General features: G+C 36.9%; 1 protein-coding gene across 1 annotated transcript in view; it reads right to left on the bottom strand.

Moving 5' to 3' along the window:
• Positions 1 to 5130: 5130 nt before the first annotated feature.
• The window catches only part of LOC141284409 (olfactory receptor 4B13-like), a 98801-nt gene continuing 85111 nt past the window's right edge, over positions 5131 to 18820 (bottom strand). Inside the window, exon 3 of the mRNA XM_073817394.1 lies at positions 5131 to 6094. Coding sequence (XP_073673495.1) covers positions 5131 to 6094 — 964 coding nt within the window. The remainder of the gene's footprint in view (positions 6095 to 18820) is intronic.

Here is an 18820-nt window from a genome sequence, read left to right on the forward strand (position 1 = left end):
AAAACAACTCCTTTATCGAGATTTGGGTACCATCGACCGTGAGTCCAATGGCTGGACAAAACAATACACAAGATTCACCACCCAGCCGTTCTCCAAGGGAGGGAGTGGTTTATACACCATCTCCCAAAGAGCACTTCCTTCCATCTCTGGGTCACCCGTCTCAGGGCCTCTTCCCCTTAACGCCAGGTTTGGTGGGGGCCATCCAGTGCCTACGCCCGGCTCCATGGCACTGCTGTGCGATGAGCAGGCTGACATACTGTGGCTAACAAACAGGTGGAGGCAGCACCTGCCTGCCGGGGCAAAATGTGATAGATTGGCTCAATCTGCTTCTGTGGAGCTGAGAACTGATGGGCAAAGTTCTCAACTGCATCACCAAAGAGGCTGGTCTGGGACACAGGGGCACTGAGAAACCGAACTTTGTCAGCGTTCCTCATGTCAGCCAGACACAGGTAGAGATGGTGTTACTGGACCACGAGCATGGACGTCACATGGCCCAGAAAACTTGCAGTGACCTTCGTCCCTCGGAGAGCAAGGTCAATTGGGTCCAGAGCTCTTTCAAAACTTCTGGATCGTGACACCCTTGTGCAGATCCTTCAGTGCCTTGGTCTGATGGACTTGCAGTAATGCCATAACATGTAAGGTGGAGGCAGCTTCTTCACAAGCTGCATAGGCACTGCCGGTCAGACCAGACCAGACCAGAGGAGTACATACAGGCCCAGGATTGGAGGCAGATAACAGATAACCAGATAACAATAATCCTTAGCTGCTATATGTAATATATCTGCTATATATAATATACAATAATATGATATAAAACTAATATGAGTGTTTACACTGTAATGTGATGAGTCTTAGAGTCTAAAATGTTTAGACAAATGTTTATTATTAATACTGTTCATGGATAGATGTTTATAATGTGCTTAACAACAATAATTGATTTCTCAGATATAAAATACAAATGGGATTAATGACTACTGAGGATGGAGCTTTTTTTTTTTTTTTTTTTTGTATCTATGAAAAGAAGTAGCAAACAATTTGGAAATACCAGGTATGGTTTACTTGTTGAACAGCTGAAAAGGATCTGTTTACAGGAATGACACAAAGTCTGTTCAAGTCTCAGTGTTTAGATCAGTGTGCTCAGTAATGTGTCTTCACATATTATTGTAGCCCAGTTTGTGCTGAACACAGTGTTACCAGACTTTAGCCATTCATATGAAGATATTTATATGGTAAAAAAACACATATGTCAGGGCATGTCAAAACAAAACTCCAGGGACCCAAACTCCCTCAGACCCTAGAAATGTCCAAGAGGTTCAACCTGAGATGTGTCTTCCATTAAGCAACTAATAGCACTGGCCATCTTCTTGCCCCAAAAAGACAAATCTGTGGCCCCAAAACAATGTTGGGCTCTACTCACCCTAAGCAGGCCAGCCTGGTATGCCTGCAAGATGCCCATCATATGCAGACATTTGCCAGCCTGACGTGCTGCCACATAAACATTGCTCACAAAGGATGATGTCATTCTGCACACTTAGTGGTCAACATCAGAGCCTTGAGGGATGAGACCTGCCTTCCCAGCTAACATTTTTTTTTTCTAAGAATGTTCTGAGAACATTATGCTATGTTCTGGTAGTGTTTTCAGCATAAAGTTTTTTATTTTAGTTCACAGAATATTTTCTTAAAAGTTAGGATAACATTCTCCAACAACATTCTACAAATGTTTATTAAAAACATTGTTGGAACACTATCCTCTAACATTCTAATAAAGATTTAATCAAGAAGCTTTTTCTTTGGACATTGGATGTGGACTCCAATGTTGCTCAGATGTCAAATTATGATGGTTAAAAGTAAAAACCCAACCTTTGTTTGATGGAGCAAGTGGGCAATTAGACGCTTGAGTCTTAGATGCTTTCCTCAAGCTACTGTAACTGAGTTAGCTATGGTAACAACATAAAGAGAACTATAATTTTGTTCTCTTATTTCTTTTAGTCTAATCTGTGGTAAAAGCTTTACATCATTTATTACAGCAATGCAACAGTTGTATAGACCATGCTCTACCAAACTTTTAATCTGATAATTTCAGATATTAAAAACAAATAATAATAATATTTGATTGTCACACAAACATCAAGAATCAGTGTATGAATCTCAACAATGGTGACATACTTAATGTTGCAATGTATTCTGGGTGCATCATACAAAACTCATACAGGGCTCCCAGAATGCATAGCGGCATGAAGCATGTCACCATTGTTGAGATTACACTGATTCTTGATGTTTGTATGTGTCTAAAAGTTCAGTATGTTTAAAGCAATTTGTAAACTTTTAGATCTTATGTTGTTGCAATGCATCACTGTGGTTACTCATGTGAAACTAATAGTATAGATGAGACTTAAACCCTAATACCGTATTCACATTACAGCCCTTAATCCCGTGTGTGTGGGCACAGAGGTCTCAGGTGTGATAAAAAAATTTGTGTTCAATAAATGTTATATCACTATCTTCGATAAACTAAAATCTATCAATTTATGGTGTTTTTTTTTTTTTTGGGGGTTTTTTTGAATTTATTTACTTCTAAAAGTACCATATTTTTTATGTAAATTATGCTTATTTTATGTTATATTTAATATTTAATGATATTAATTAAAAAAATCATTCCAGTAAGTTCAGAGAGTTAAAACCAAAAGATGAAGTGACTTTGGTGGCATCTGGTGTCTTATGTTAGTATAAAATTAACAAAAAACAATAATATCAATAACCACTAGATGGCTGCAGTACTGAATTGCTGCATATAGGTTGAACTCTATGAACCACTGTTATGATGAATTTGACCTATTCAAAAAAAAAAAAAAAAAAAGGTCAGACATTGGCTCATTCAGTTCTTTATTTTTGTATGTGTGAGTGAGTTTTTATTTAAAAAAAAAAAAAAAAAAAAAAAAAATCCAGCTCTGTTATAGGCTCATTGAATGCATTGTTTGTGTGTGTGTGTGTGTGTGTGTGTGTGTGTGTGTGTGTGTGTGTGTGTGTGTGTGTGTGTGTGTGTGTGTGTGAGTGTGAGTTGTTGCCATGTTGGAAAGGTTGTACAGGATCAGGATCACCCCTTCATTTTTGTGTATGTATTATATGCATTGTATTGGATCTACTGATTTTTATTTGACAAAAATAATAAAAAATTCTCTGAATTACAGTTTTTCCCATTCATTCCTATGGGTGCCCATTTTTGTCCACGAATACGGGATTAAGGAGTTTTTTGTTTTTTTTCACCCACTTAGCATTGTAGAATCGAGTCTTTTTTTTTTTTTTTTTTTTTTGCGTGTTCAGGTGGCAAACTTGTACCGCTCAGATCAAGGGAAGTATTTTTAAAAAAATAATTACAATTATTTTGCCCACATTTGTCCAGCTTACGGTATTAGGGTTAAATTAAATCAGCTGTTCAGATCACTACATGATGATATCATCAACACCAGCAAGTAACGATTAACATCTATGCAAGTTTTCTTTTGTTGTTATTGCCATTACAAATGTAGTTATAGCCCCTAACAAAGAATATTGAATCAAAAGTCAACAATAAAAGCTTGTGTAAATGTATGACAGAAATGAAGTCAGTTTGGTTTATAATAAGTGAAGCTGGTAATGCTGTTTTTGGAGATATTTGATGATGCTGGAGCTTGACATCAACCAAAATTTTAACCAAAAGTATGATGGGAAGCTTTCTTAAAATATTAGAGGATAATGTTCTAACAATGTTAATAATAAACATTTTAGAATGTTTTTAGAGAATGTTATCCTACCTTTTAGCAGAACATTCTGGGAACTTGAACTACTTATTCACCATAATAAAGTCAAACCAATAAAACAAATAGCATTTACATTTATTTTAAAAAAATACATTTTGTTTTGTGTGTTTTTTTTTTTTTTTTTTTTTTTTTTTTTTGCTTTCAGATTTAATCCTCTGGTTGTGCCCGGATCCCTGTCACACTTGTGGTGTTTCCTCCCGGTCAAAAATGAACAGACTCCAAACAATTGCTTAATAATTTCTTATTATGCTAGATTTTCAACAAATATTAGATTCAATGTTTTTGTCAGTTTGTTTTCTTTTGTTTAGGACTGGTTTTGTGTTTCTATTTGCCTAATTAACTGTAAGCCTCATTTATCCAAAAGCAGGCACCTAATTTTTTGAGTGAAAAAAACATTTTTTAATGAATAATTTTCACAATATAAGATAAAAATTATAAAGATTTGCACTGTTTCTCACATTAGTGTGCTGTAATGTTTAATCAGGAAGTTTGCTTTTAATTGCTTTAATTTAGAACAAAATTGCACAAAGTCACACTTGCCAAAAATGGCCAGACATTGAAAGTGAATTGGGAAAAATGAAAGTAAGAGAAACAACACTCAAAACATTATGACAATAGGTTTTAATAGAAAAGTCAGAGATGCATATTGTGTGCCCCAAAACATGTGAAAACATCCATGGTCTGTTGCAAATGGAGGGGCCATTTTTGATTCTAAGTGTGACTTTGTGCAATTTTGTACTGTAATAAATGCATTTAAAAGCAAACTTCCTGATTAAACATTAAAGCATACTAGTGTGATAAACAATGCAAATTTTCATTTTTTTTTTTTGTTTAATAGTGTGAGAATTATTCAATAAAAATGCTTTTTTCATTCAAAAAATGAGGCACCTACTCTCCGATAAATGAGGCCTATGATTAATCAGATGCAAATAGAAACACAAAACTAGTTCTAAATAAAAGAAAACAAGAACAAATCCAATATTTGGTGATAATATAGCATAATCTCCAGGTCAATTTGACTCAAACACAACCAGAGGGTTAACAAGGTAAGAAATGTTAGTAAAACATTTAAAACTAAAAAGAACATTTTGTAGTACCCTTTTTATTTTTATTAAAGACAAGTACAGGAAGATAATGCAAAAGCACTATTATACTAATAATAAAAAAATACAATAAAATGACATTTAAGAGACATTAAACATTATAATATTTCTACATTGTGTAATCATCAGTCATTATCACATATTCTTAATAATAAGTTTGTTAGATTCACTGAAAAAGCATATTAATTAAGTATATTCTCCTAGCCTATAGGTGGCAATGAATAATGGACTTACAGACTATTGTCATATGGTTTCATGTGGTTCCAGGGGTAAATCAATTTTTTGAGTGCACTTTTTATCTTAGAAAGTCTCATACCATACATGATAGGATTGATAAGTGGTGTACATATCAGAAAATAAAGTGAGACAATCACACGTAGTACAGGGGGCATAGACACCTTATTAAATCTGCTTTGGATCATTTCAAATGAACAACCAACAGAAAAATTCAAAAGTGAGAAAATGTGTGAAGTACATGTGCTTAAAGCCTTTTTGGTTGTTTCTCTTGTAGACTTTAGGCAAACTCTTAAAATTTTTGCATATGAGAACAAAATTAATGCTAGAGGAGCAACAATGGTCACAACAGTACCGATTAAGACAGAGATGTTGTTTACTGTGGTGTCTGAGCACACCAGTTTCACGAGCATGTAGTTGTCGCACCATACTTTGTCAATTACATTTCCACACAACTTTAGACGTACACTGAAAGAAAAACTAATAGAGAATTTGATCAGTGATGCTGACCACCCCAGAGCAATCAGTGTAACTGTCTTTGCAGGAGACATGATTCTATGATATTCCAAAGGGTAACAGATAGCCACATATCTGTCATAAGACATGACTGCTAAATTACAGAATTCTACTGATGCATATGTATACAAAACAAATATTTGAGCATAACAAAGGGTCAGTGAAACTTCTGGAATCTTTGACAGTAACATATTACTTAAAAGGGATGGAAATAAAGCAATGCTGCCATACAATTCATTTACAGACAAACTGCATAACAAAACATACATAGGTTCATGCAAGGACTTCTCCTTCCATATTATTCCAATAATTAACTGATTTGCAATAATGATTGCAACAAACAACAGGATCAAAACAATGAAACATAAATACTTAATATTCCCAATATCAATGTATCCAGCCAATATACCCAGCCAGCAATGACATGTGGGGCCCAGATGAGGGCTTCATGGGCGGCAAATGTGGGCCCCATTATGGGCTTGCACGGGCCAGCCGTGGAAGCCCAGACTTACTAAGTGGGACCTGTAAGGGTACTGCATGGGTCTTAATTGGGCAATTCATGCCAAACCCATTTGGGCCCCACCTGCCCAAAGAGTGGGTTTGCACCCGGGATCCACATGGGGGTTTTAAGTGGGATCTGTAAGGGTCTTATGTGGATCTTAACTGGGCAATACATGTCAGACCCATTTGGGGCCCACCAGTCTGTAGGGGTTTAAAGTGGGCTTGCACCCGGGATCCACATGGGGGCCAGCCGTGGATGCCCAGATGGGTTTTAAGTGGGATCTGTAAGGGTCTTATGTGGGTCTTAACTGGGCAATACATGTCAGACCCATTTGGGGCCCACCAGTCTGTAGGGGTTTAAAGTGGGCTTGCACCCGGAATCCACATGGGGGCCAGCCGTGGATGCCCAGATGGGTTTTAAGTGGGATCTGTAAGGGTCTTATGTGGGTCTTAACCGGGCAATACATGTCAGACCCATTTGGGGCCCACCAGTCTGTAGGGGTTTAAAGTGGGCTTGCACCCAGGATCCACATGGGGGCCAGCCGTGGATGCCCAGGTAGGTTTTAAGTGGGATCTGTAAGGGTCTTATGTGGGTCTTAATTGGGCAATTCATGACAGACCCATTTGGGCCCCACCTGCCCAAAGGGGTTTAAAGTGGGTTTGCACCCGGGATCCACATGGGGGCCAGCCAACGCCCAGGAGGTCCAGGCCGCCCCAGACGCCCCCCCGGGATGTGCCGGAATCCGCCCCCTCGCCCTAGCCACACACCCGGACGCCCCGGCAGCACCCCCCCAAATAATTACAATAAAAAACCTTCAATAAAGTGTCAAAGCATGCTCAAGGTGGACAATTAACATTTTTATTTAAAAGACAAAAAACAGTCTGCAATACAAAGTCTGTGCAAATGCCATATAAAATTTACATTTTACATTTCAGCTATTTTTTTAAGAAATACAGCACAATTAAATTAAAAGAACACGGGACAGTTTCATTAAAACATTTAATTAAATATATGTTTACCTTAAAACTATTAGAAAATATTTCCTGATAATTCACTCACCCCCATGTAATCCAAGATGTTCATATCTTTCTTTCTTTAAGTCAAAAAGAAAGTAAAGTTTTTGAGGAGTAGATTTCAGGATTTTTCTCCATATAGTGGACTTCAGTGGGATTAAGGTCAAGGATAAAGGTTTCAAAATTTCAATACAGCTTTCAAAGGGCTTTACAAGTTCCCAGTGACCCTTATTCCTTGGATGGGATGATGTAGAGCCCTTTGAAGCTGCATTGACAATTAAATTTGGACCTTCAACCCCTTGGCTCCCATTTAAATATGGAGAAAAATCCTGGAATGTTTTCCTCAAAAACCTTTTTGACAGAAAAAGAGACAGACACAAGCATCTTGAATGACACAGGGGTGAGTAAATTATCAGCAGGAAATATTTGTGCCAGAATTGAACTAGTCCTTTAAAACTGAATAAATACAAAACCAATACATCTACAAAATTGTCAAGATTAACAATTTTATTAGTTTCAGATGTAAATTTAGGATTATTGAATTTTTCATTACCAGTTATTCAGAGCTCCGAGGTGAAATTTAACTGAAAATGCATTTCTATTTCATCCACATCATTTTATTTTAATCCACAATATTCTACTGACTCCCATGGGCTCCATATACAGTGGTGTCCAAAATTATTAGAACACTAGTGTTTTTACCAGCTAAAAATGATTTTAATTCAGTCATGTCTATCTTTTGCTGTAGTGTTTCAATGGGTAATTTATTTTATATTTCTAAACATTAATTTTGCCATTAAATGTAATAATCCAGTAAGATTTTTGTTTGACAACAGCCAGTGCTCCAGAGATCTGATCTTATCATCATCCATTCCGCACAGAATGGCATGAAGAAACAGAACAAACTGAGACAGATTAAATCTAGAAGAACTGTGGCAACGTCTCCAAGATGCTTCAAGAGACCCACCTGCAAACCTGAAAAAATATCCGCAAGTGCACCAAGTGCAAAAGCTGCTTTAAACACAAGATGATGGTCACACCAAATGTTGATTTAATTTAGTTAAAAGAAGTTAATTGATAAAGAAAACATTTATGACATTTTTATCAACATTCTCATTTTACAGAATTTGTACACAAGTGCTTAAAACTTTTAACAGTACTGCTTTGCTGGTAGGTTTCTTTTGCATCTTGGAGATGTTGCCACAGTTCTTCTGGATTTAAATGATGAGATTAGACCTCTGTGTGAAGCGCTGTTTGTTTTCATATCTATTGTGTCACTGATTATTATAATTAATGGCAAAATGAACGCTTGGAAATGTAAACTGATATTTCATACTGACACACTATAGCAAATGAAATAAGTTTAAACCATTAGTTAAGGTAGTTTAAATACTAGTGTTCTAATAATTTTGGGCACCACTGTAGCTCTGATAATTAATGTAGTGTGAGAATAAGTGAAACCAAAACATACAACAAAAGGTCCATGACTCTGCACCAGAAGTGACAGACACACCAGATAAAGAGCAGTCCTCCTCCAAATGGCCAGGAATCAGCTGAATCAGCTGGGGGTAAAAAACAAAACAAAAACAAATTTAAAACAAAAACTGAAGAAAAATACTACGAACTTTACTTTAAAAATAAATTTATGTTAGTGTGTCTTAATGTAAAATGAATACTTACTTCCTCTGAAGATTAGAAGATTTTCATTCCCAAAACTTCAGGATCATAAGGGGGAAACACACACACAAGCAATCAATTAAATTAAAATTAATTTGTTTGACATTATCTACTTACTGACAGACATGGGCTTGCAAAAATGTACTCACCGGCTCCATACCAAATCTGCACAGCTGATCCAAAATCCTGGTTTACATAGTATTCTTCTCCATGGAGTCCAATGATCATGCTTTTAGGTCCTCTCTCTGTCAGATGAGTTCACATAACAGTGTTCTCAGATTACTCATTTTGAAGTTCTGTCACATTTTATGAGTTTGATCTTAAAACTAGCATGGGTGCACGATATGACCATATTATTTCACAATAGTAATATATCACAGTATAGTTATTTATAATATTGTATTTCATTCAACATACGATCAAAGTAGTTACAAACAATAGGACTAATACAAAGGCAAGTTAAGTACATTTAATGATTTTCTCTTTAGTATTTTGTTGTTTGATTATAATTAAGACCGACTGGTAACGTTAGGCTTAATTATACTGCTGTAACTTTAAGAAGAAAATGCACAGATCCAGTTACTGACACCTAACCTGGTTTGTTAATCTTGAATCAAAACATTAGTGACTGTATTTAGGTCAGTTACATCTTAAGTAAACTGTCTGTATTTGACTATTCAAGTGAGCTGCAGATTTCTTTCACTAACTGTTACATATATTCGGCAAGACATATATGTTACCGCCTAGCCGCAGCTAACAGTATTAGTTAATACTAACAAAACACAGTAACACACACTGGTAGGATACTAAGATATGTAATCGCGATTAGTATATCACTTCAGTACCTTAATGTAACTAGCGTAACAGTCTATAGAACTTTATATAATAGTAAAAGGTACCTACCTTTTGCAGTTTGCATGATCTTTAGCTGCTGGTAAAAGTCCATATTCGCGTTTGTTTGTTCTCAATCTTCATCCCACAACCAAAACTCGCTCAAAATATGAATTAAACAGTCAGACGTAAAATAATCCACGTGAAAGCCGTTGCTAGAGAAATGACCGAAACAGACTGCAACAGAAGCCGATCAGCATATTCAAATTTAACCGGGAAACGGCTCCCTACTAGTGATTGGCCAGAATAATCAAAGGCAGCGATAATCAAACGCTCATTGGCTGTCGCCAGTACCGTCATAGATTGCAATTTGCCGTGTTTCACTTTCAGCCGGTAATGCGTGATTTAAATAAGAAAGCGCGTCATTAGCTTTTTCAGCATTTAACTACTTGAATTATGCACTGCTTCCCACACTAAATTATCATCCTACTGTATATTCCACCAGAGAGGACTGCAAACGTATTGTCATTTGGACTACTGTGGTATTGCTTTTTGACACGACTAATGCAAATAAATTATACACTCACTCTTTATTGGTTAATTTTTTCTTTATAAAAATAAAAAAAATGTAATGCAATACATTTTTATTGCATGGTTACATGATTTGTGGATTTTAAGACTGATTTTCTATTTTATACATAGTCTACTTTTTTAGAATTACAGAGTTTTAATGTAAAATACACCTAAATAAAAATTACACCGTGTTCCAAATTATTATGCAAATGATATCTTTCTCCGATTTTCATAATTAGTCAATGCAAATGACAGTCAGTATAATTTTTTAAGTTATCAACCATAGGGTATAATTTGAATTTTATTGAACAAACCTCCTAATGATAACAGTATTTATTTCAAAAATAAAAAACTGAAAATGCACTGTTCCAAATTATTATTCACAACAGAGTTAAAACATTTTATAGGTTGTAAAGAACTGAAAATTGGCATTTTCTGAATTTGCAGCATTAGGTGGTCATATTTACTGAAATCAAAAGCTATTTCAATCAAAAACATCCTAACAGGGCAAGTTACATCTTAACATAGGACCCCTTCTTTGATATCACTATCACAATTCTTGCATCCATTGAACTTGTGAGTTTTTGGAGAGTTTCTGATTGAATATGTTTGCAGGATGTCAGAATAGCCTCCCAGAGCTGCTGTTTCAATGTGAACTGCTTCCCAACCTAATAGATCTTTTGCTTGAGGATGCTCCAAAGGTTCTCAATCTGGTTGAGGTCAGGGGAGGATGGTGGCCACACAATGAGTTTCTCATTTTCATACTTTGCCGAGGTCATTTTCACACCTTCAGGGACCCTAAAGGAACCTACCAGCTCTCTCCCTATGATTCCGGCCCAAAACGCCACCTCCTTGTTAACGTCGCAGCCTTGTTGGGACATGTTCCATCCACTACTCCATCCATCTGGACCATCCAAAGATGCACGACACTCATCAGTAAACAAGACTGTTTGAAAATTAGTCTTCATGTATGTCTGGGCCCACTGCAACCATTTCTGCTTGTGAGCATTAGTTAGGAGTGGCCGGATAGTAGGTTTATGCTCAACTGCAAGCCAGGATCCTACACCTTGATGTTCGCGGGACTCCAGAGGCACCAGCAGCTTCAAATACCTGTTTTCTACTTTGTAATGTCATTTTAGCAGCTGCTCTCTTAATCTGATGAATTTGTCTGGCAGAAACCTTCCTCATTCTGCCTTTTCCTGAACAAACCCGTCTGTGCTCTGAATCAGCCACAAATCTGCACAGCACAATGATCACACTTAAGTTTTTGTGAAATATCTAATGTTTTCATACCTTGTCCAAGGCATTGTACTATTTGACACTTTTCGCAGCAGAGAGATCTTTTTTCTTTCCCATATTGCTTGAAACCTGTGGCCTGCTTAATAATGTGGAACATCCTTCTTAAGTAATTTTCCTTTAATTGGGCTCATTTGGCAAACTATTTATCACAGGTGTCTGAGATTCATTTCAGTGATCCAAAGAGCCATGAGACACAATACCATCCATGAGTTTAATTGAAAAACATTTTTTTTTATGTTTATGACACTTATATCCAATTTGCATAATAATTTGGAACACAGTGTACAAAAAGAACATTAAATTGTTAGTATAGACATAAACCTTAATGAGCTACATTATTTAATTACAGATTGTTTTTGTAATTTTATGTCAATGTGTAAGTAATTTAAGAAAACAGAAAAAATACTGCAAAAAAAAAAAAAAAAAAGAATTCCTGTAATTTGTCATTAATGGAATAATACTTAAAATAATAGTTAAGTTGTTAATTTACAGATATTGTTTGTAATTTTACAAAGTTTTTAACAATTTAAAATAACACAAAAAATACTGTAAAAGTAATTTTCCTGTATAAAAAAGAAAAAAAAATGTAATTTGCCTTTAATGATATAGGACCTAAAATAACAGTCAAGTTGTTCGTTTACAGATATTGTTAGTAATTAGTGGTGGGCATAGATTTTTTTTTTTTTTAATCTAGATTAATCTCACTGTAATTTTGAAATTAATCTTTAATCTAGATTAAAATGGCTAATTTGAATTCTGCTGAAGGCTATCCGAATATGTGTGCTACCCAAATAATGACTAAAAGGTAGTCTTTGAGAATGGGTTTCTCAAGCCAGGTGGCACATTAGACCAGGCGCTCATCTCCTGTTTCCAAAATGCATCACAAACTGCTTGACAATTGCATTTACAACATAATTAACTATACAAACTTGTGTAACCAAGTACTTCTGCGCAAAAGGCTGCACGACGTGCGCGTTCCCCTTAAATACACAGACGCGTGCGGGCATGGATATCTGTGTGCATAGTCTTCGATTAAACTGCGTTGCTTTTAGAAGCGTCAATTCAGTTGTTGCATATAGTTTAATGTCTTTATTTTGGGATTATCAAAGTAAATTATAACTCAAACTTGAGATTTTACTGGGGCACGTGCAGGGTCTAGCAACGCACCTGCCCTGAAGCAAACTGCCCTGCAAACTGCCCTGCACCTGCCCTGAAGCACCTGCGCTCATCTCCTGTTTCCAAAATGCATCACAAACTGCTTGACAATTGCATTTACAACATAATTAACTATACAAACTTGTGTAACCAAGTACTTCTGCGCAAAAGGCTGCACGACGTGCGCGTTCCCCTTAAATACACAGACGCGTGCGGGCATGGATATCTGTGTGCATAGTCTTCGATTAAACTGCGTTGCTTTTAGAAGCGTCAATTCAGTTGTTGCATATAGTTTAATGTCTTTATTTTGGGATTATCAAAGTAAATTATAACTCAAACTTGAGATTTTACTGGGGCACGTGCAGGGTCTAGCAACGCACCTGCCCTGAAGCAAACCTGGCGGCTTCATAGGTGCATCCATGTTTGCACGTCTCATTTGATGTGGTCATTTCACACTCACAGTAGGCATACACACAGGTTGAAGACTCGTTCTCACCTCCTACAGTGGCTAGGTATACGTCATCCGCACTAAAATATCAAGGTGAAAGTCATCATATCTTGCGTAGTTTAGACCCAGTTCCCAACCCAACTTTGAGAATAGATTAAAGGTGATATTCTTTTTATCGCCTGATAAGAGTCTCACGTTAACGCAGCACGTTAGTGCCGATAACGGCCCACCACTATTAGTAATATTACTAAGTTATGAATGTAATTTGAAATCACAGAAAACTACTGTAAAAAAGTTTGTTATTTTCTGTAAAATTAGTAAATTAGTAAATTAGTAAAATTGCAGTTCAAACCAAACTTAGCTTATAAACATGCCATTCAAGACCCATATATGTGTTCCCAGATCAAACCTATGCCCACTTGGCCCATAAATATGCCATTCAAGACCTATATATGCGTTCCCAGATAAAACCCATGCCCACTTGGCCCATAAATATGTCATGCAGGACCCATATATGTATTCCCAGATAAAACCCATGCCCACTTGGCCCATAAATATGTCATGCAGGACCCATATATGCGTTCCCAGATAAAACCCATGCCCACTTGGCCCATAAATATGTCATGCAGGACCCATATATGCGTTCCCAGATAAAACCCATGCCCACTTGGCCCATAAATATGTCATGCAGGACCCATATATGTATTCCCATATCAAACCCATGCCCACTTGGCCCATAAATATGTCATGCAGGACCCATATATGTATTCCCAGATCAAACCCATGCCCACTTGGCCCATAAATATGTCATGCAGGACCCATATTTGTGTTCCCATTTTAAACCCATGCCCACTTGGCCTATAAAAATTCTATGCAGGACCCATATGTGCATTCCCAGTTCAAACCTATGCCCACTTGGCCCATAAAAATGCCATTCAAGACCCATATATGCATTCCCAGATCAAACCCATGCCCACTTGGCCCATAAATATGCCATTCAAGACCCATATATGCGTTCCCAGATCTAACCCATGCCCACTTGGCCCATAAATATGTCATGCAGGACCCATATATGTATTCCCAGATCAAACCCATGCCCACTTGGCCCATAAATATGTCATGCAGGACCCATATTTGTGTTCCCAGTTCAAACCCATGCCCACTTGGCCTATAAAAATTCTATGCAAGACCCATATGTGCATTCCCAGTTCAAACCCATGCCCACTTGGCCCATAAATATGCCATGCAGGACCCATATATGCATTCCCAGTTCAAACCCATGCCCACTTGGCCCATAAATATGCCATGCAGGACCCATATATGCATTCCCAGATCAAACCCATGCCCACTTGGCCCATAAATATGCCATGCAGGACCCATATATGCATTCCCAGTTCAAACCCATGCCCACTTGGCCCATAAATATGTCATGCAGGACCCATATTTGTGTTCCCATTTTAAACCCATGCCCACCTGGCCTATAAAAATTCTATGCAGGACCCATATGTGCATTCCCAGTTCAAACCCATGCCCACTTGGCCCATAAATATGCCATTCACGACCCATATATGCGTTCCCAGATCAAACCCATGCCCACTTGGCCCATAAATATGTCATGCAGGACCCATATATGTATTCCCAGATCAAACCCATGCCCACTTGGCCCATAAATATGCCATTCAAGACCCATATATGCGTTCCCAGATCAAACCCATGCTCACTTGGCCCATAAATATGTCATGCAGGACCCATATATGTATTCCCAGATCAAACCCATGCCCACTTGGCCCATAAATATGTCATGCAGGACCCATATTTGTGTTCCCAGTTCAAACCCATGCCCACTTGGCCTATAAAAATTCTATGCAGGACCCATATGTGCATTTCCAGTTCAAACCCATGCCCACTTGGCCCATAAATATGCCATGCAGGACCCATATATGCATTCCCAGTTCAAACCCATGCCCACTTGGCCCATAAATATGCCATGCAGGACCCATATATGTATTCCCAGTTCAAACCCATGCCCACTTGGCCCATAAATATGCCATGCAGAACCCATATATGCATTCCCAGTTCAAACCCATGCCCACTTGGCCCATAAATATGCCATGCAGGACCCATATATGTATTCCCAGTTCAAACCCATGCCCACTTGGCCCATAAATATGCCATGCAGGACCCATATATGCATTCCCAGATCAAACCCATGCCCACTTGGCCCATAAATATGCCATGCAGGACGGTCCGTGTACCTACGTATAATTGGTTTTCTCGTTTTTGTTTTCAAAACAAACAAACGAATAAATGATTGGTTTATGCAATATTTACATTTTCTCGGGAACACAAAAACGAATTTCATTCATATTTTCAATTTTGTTTTCATTACACGTCGTTCAAATGCAGATATTAAAAAGTCAACAAAACCAAATCGAAAAATTAGAGTTTTTTTTTAACAAAGCGCGTTTTAGTACACCGGAAGCTCGCTGCTGCCGCTGAAGGTTTTCACTTGAGATGGGCGTAAACATACGGAGCCCGCTGTGTCACCTGCAGGAGAAAAATAATCAATCCGTGGCGAAGGTTTTGCGCTTCGTCCCCTGAGTTTATAAACCGTTTCTGAAAAATTATAGAGTTTGGAGAGGAGAAGGTAAAAAGCAATACAAAACTGTACCGGTTATGTTAATTATTTTGCTTTCAAACTGAATGCAATGTAATAATATATATTTAATAATAACATTAACAGCATGCATCTATCTCTGGGTGAAAAGCTTATAATAAAATCACCAAAATATGTCTTCATAGAATAAATAGTTTGCAAACACATTTCTAGGTTATTTAAAAATAGAACATTCATGAATTATTGTATTAGAAACATTTTACTGTCTTAAGTGCACTCATTTATTAGCCTATAAATTAAAATAATAATAATAATTACTATTATTAGTAGTATTATTTACGGTGACGCAAACAGCTACTGTTTCAGCTATTAAAATAGTTAAAAGTGGTTGCTTCATTTCGTTTTTTTATTAAGTTAATTTAGAAAAAAGTTTAGAGCATTTTATTGTTCGTTCAATATATATATATATATATATTTTTTTTTAAGTAACGACCAAGCAGCCAGCGGCAGACAGTGAGTTGATCATAGCTTGTGTTTGATCAGTTTTGCCTTCTCAAATCATCAGGACTTGCCTATAAAATCTATAGGCCTAAAAGTGTTCAAGTATAAAACAATCTTAATTTCAACATTAAACTAATATAAAAGTGTTTATATTCACCGCCTGTGTTTTATCCCATTGGCAAGTATAGGCTATTGTAAAATAAACGCTAAAACGCTTGTGTTTTCTGAGTCAGTGACTGATCTATATATGTTCTCTATTATAGATCAGTGGTCAGTGTCTTGCAAGGATGAAGTTGCCGATCGCCATTTCCTCTTTGGACGCGCCTTTGGAGAGAAATTAATCTTTACAGACTACATAATGAAATAGTTTTTGTTTTTGATTTGTTCTCTTTCGTTAAGTAATAATTTACAGCTTTCTATAAATATCTTGTCTGTGAGTTAATTCGCTGAGTTTTGCTGAGAAGCGCTCCTTGAGATGACATGAGGGGATCATGTTTGTTTTCAATGTTTCAAGCACTGTTTGCAACGTTTTGTTGATATTGTGAGTGCACACAAATAAAAGTAGACCATTTACAGTTCCGAATAATGTATTACTCGTACCTTTATGAGCAAAAATAACGGAATATTTTAAATTGTATCCACTGCAAAAATGCAAGTGATTGCGTTGGCTCCTCTATGTCCTGCAAAGCGGCTCTCAGTACAAACGATTGCATTTGTGCCTAATACCGCACATTTATATTATTTTAACGTTGAAATTAACATTGTTTTATATTTTAACTCTTTTAGGCCTAGATCTATATTTATTTTAGGCAAGTTGTGATTATCTGAGAAGGCAAAATTGATCAAACACAATATGATCAACTCATTCTCTGCCGCTTGCCGCTTGGTCGTTACTTTAAAAATCAAAAACTTATATTTAACGAACAAAAAAATGCTCCAAATGTTTTTTCTAAATTAACTTAATAAAAACGAAACAAAATATAGGCTAATCACTTTGCGTTACATACAAAACTGGACTATTTTAATAGCTGAAACAGTAGTATACGCTGTTTTGTGAGAAAAGGGGAAAAAGACGGGTTTGGTCGGATTGGGGCCCATATTACTGAATTCTGATAAACTCGGGCCAGCATCTATAGGGCCTATAGATTTGAGGCCTGTGCAGGGTTCTTATGTCTGTGACAGCAATGCTCACCGTAAATAATACTAATAATTGTAATTATTATTTTAATTTGTAGACTAAAAAAATGGAGACATTAAGACAGTAAACTGTTTATTATAATGAATGCTTTATTTTTAAATAACCTTTTACAGCTTTGGAAATTATACTCATTCTTAACACGTAGACGAATTTTGGCGATTTTATTATAAGCTTTTCACCCAGAGTTAGATGCATGCTTCACTGTTAATGTTATTATTAATTAAGGCCTCTTATTACATTGCATTCAGTTTGAGAGCAAAGGAATGACAACATAACCTGTAAATTATTTGTTTTGTATTGCTTTTTACCTTCTCTCCAAACGTTTTTTTTTACAAAATTCAGGCGATTTTATATTTTGAAAAATAAGGCAAAGCCGTTTGAAGCCGCTCTTCAATTATTATTTTATTTTGGTGCGTTAAAGTAGCATGATTCGCACTTACAAAATAGTCCTCTTTTTAGCGTTTATTTTACATTAATCATCATTAGGATAAAACACAGATGTGGTGTTTTAGCAGCTATTCTATTGGTTATTAATGTAAAATAAACGCTAAAAACATTGTTTTGTCAGTTGCATGGTCTCATATAGCCTACTATGAAAAATAAAGTTTAATAAAGGCAATACAATGCATCCAGCACCTATAAACAGGTAGCCTTATTGAATCTGGAACAGTTTAAGAATTCGTGAGTACGGTTTATAAACTCAGGGGACGAATTGCAAAACCGTCGCCATGGATTGATTATTTTTCTCCTGCAGGTGACACAGCGGGCTCCGTATGTTTACGTTTATGTTTTATGTCTCAAGTGAAAACCTTCAGCGGCAGCAGCGAGCTTCCGGTGTACTAAAACGCGCTTTGTTCAAAAAAACTTTAATTTTTCGATTTGGTTTTGTTGACTTTTTAATATCTGCATTTGAACGACGTGTAATGAAAACAAAATAGAAAATATGAATGAAATTCGTTTTTGTGTTCCCGAGAAAATGTAAATATTGCATAAACCAATCATTTATTCGTTTGTTTGTTTTGAAAACAAAAACGAGAAAACCAATTATACGTAGGTACACGGACCCAGGACCCATATATGCATTCCCAGATAAAACCCATGCCCACTTGGCCCATAAATGTGTCATGCAAGACCCATATATGTGTTCCCAGATCAAACCCATGCCCACTTGGCCCATGCCTGTCCCTTATGTGACCCATGTAATCAGCTCATATGGGCTTCCTATGTGGGACTCATACTACAAAACCTACATGGGACCCGCTGATTTCACCCAGCCAAAGCCCATGCCCACACAGTTCCCATGGAACCCGTAGTTAACCCAGCTGGGCCCCACAAGTCATTGCTGGCTGGGTAATG

Source organism: Garra rufa, chromosome 14, assembly GCF_049309525.1.
Source record: "Garra rufa chromosome 14, GarRuf1.0, whole genome shotgun sequence".
NCBI classification, from domain to species: domain Eukaryota; kingdom Metazoa; phylum Chordata; class Actinopteri; order Cypriniformes; family Cyprinidae; genus Garra; species Garra rufa.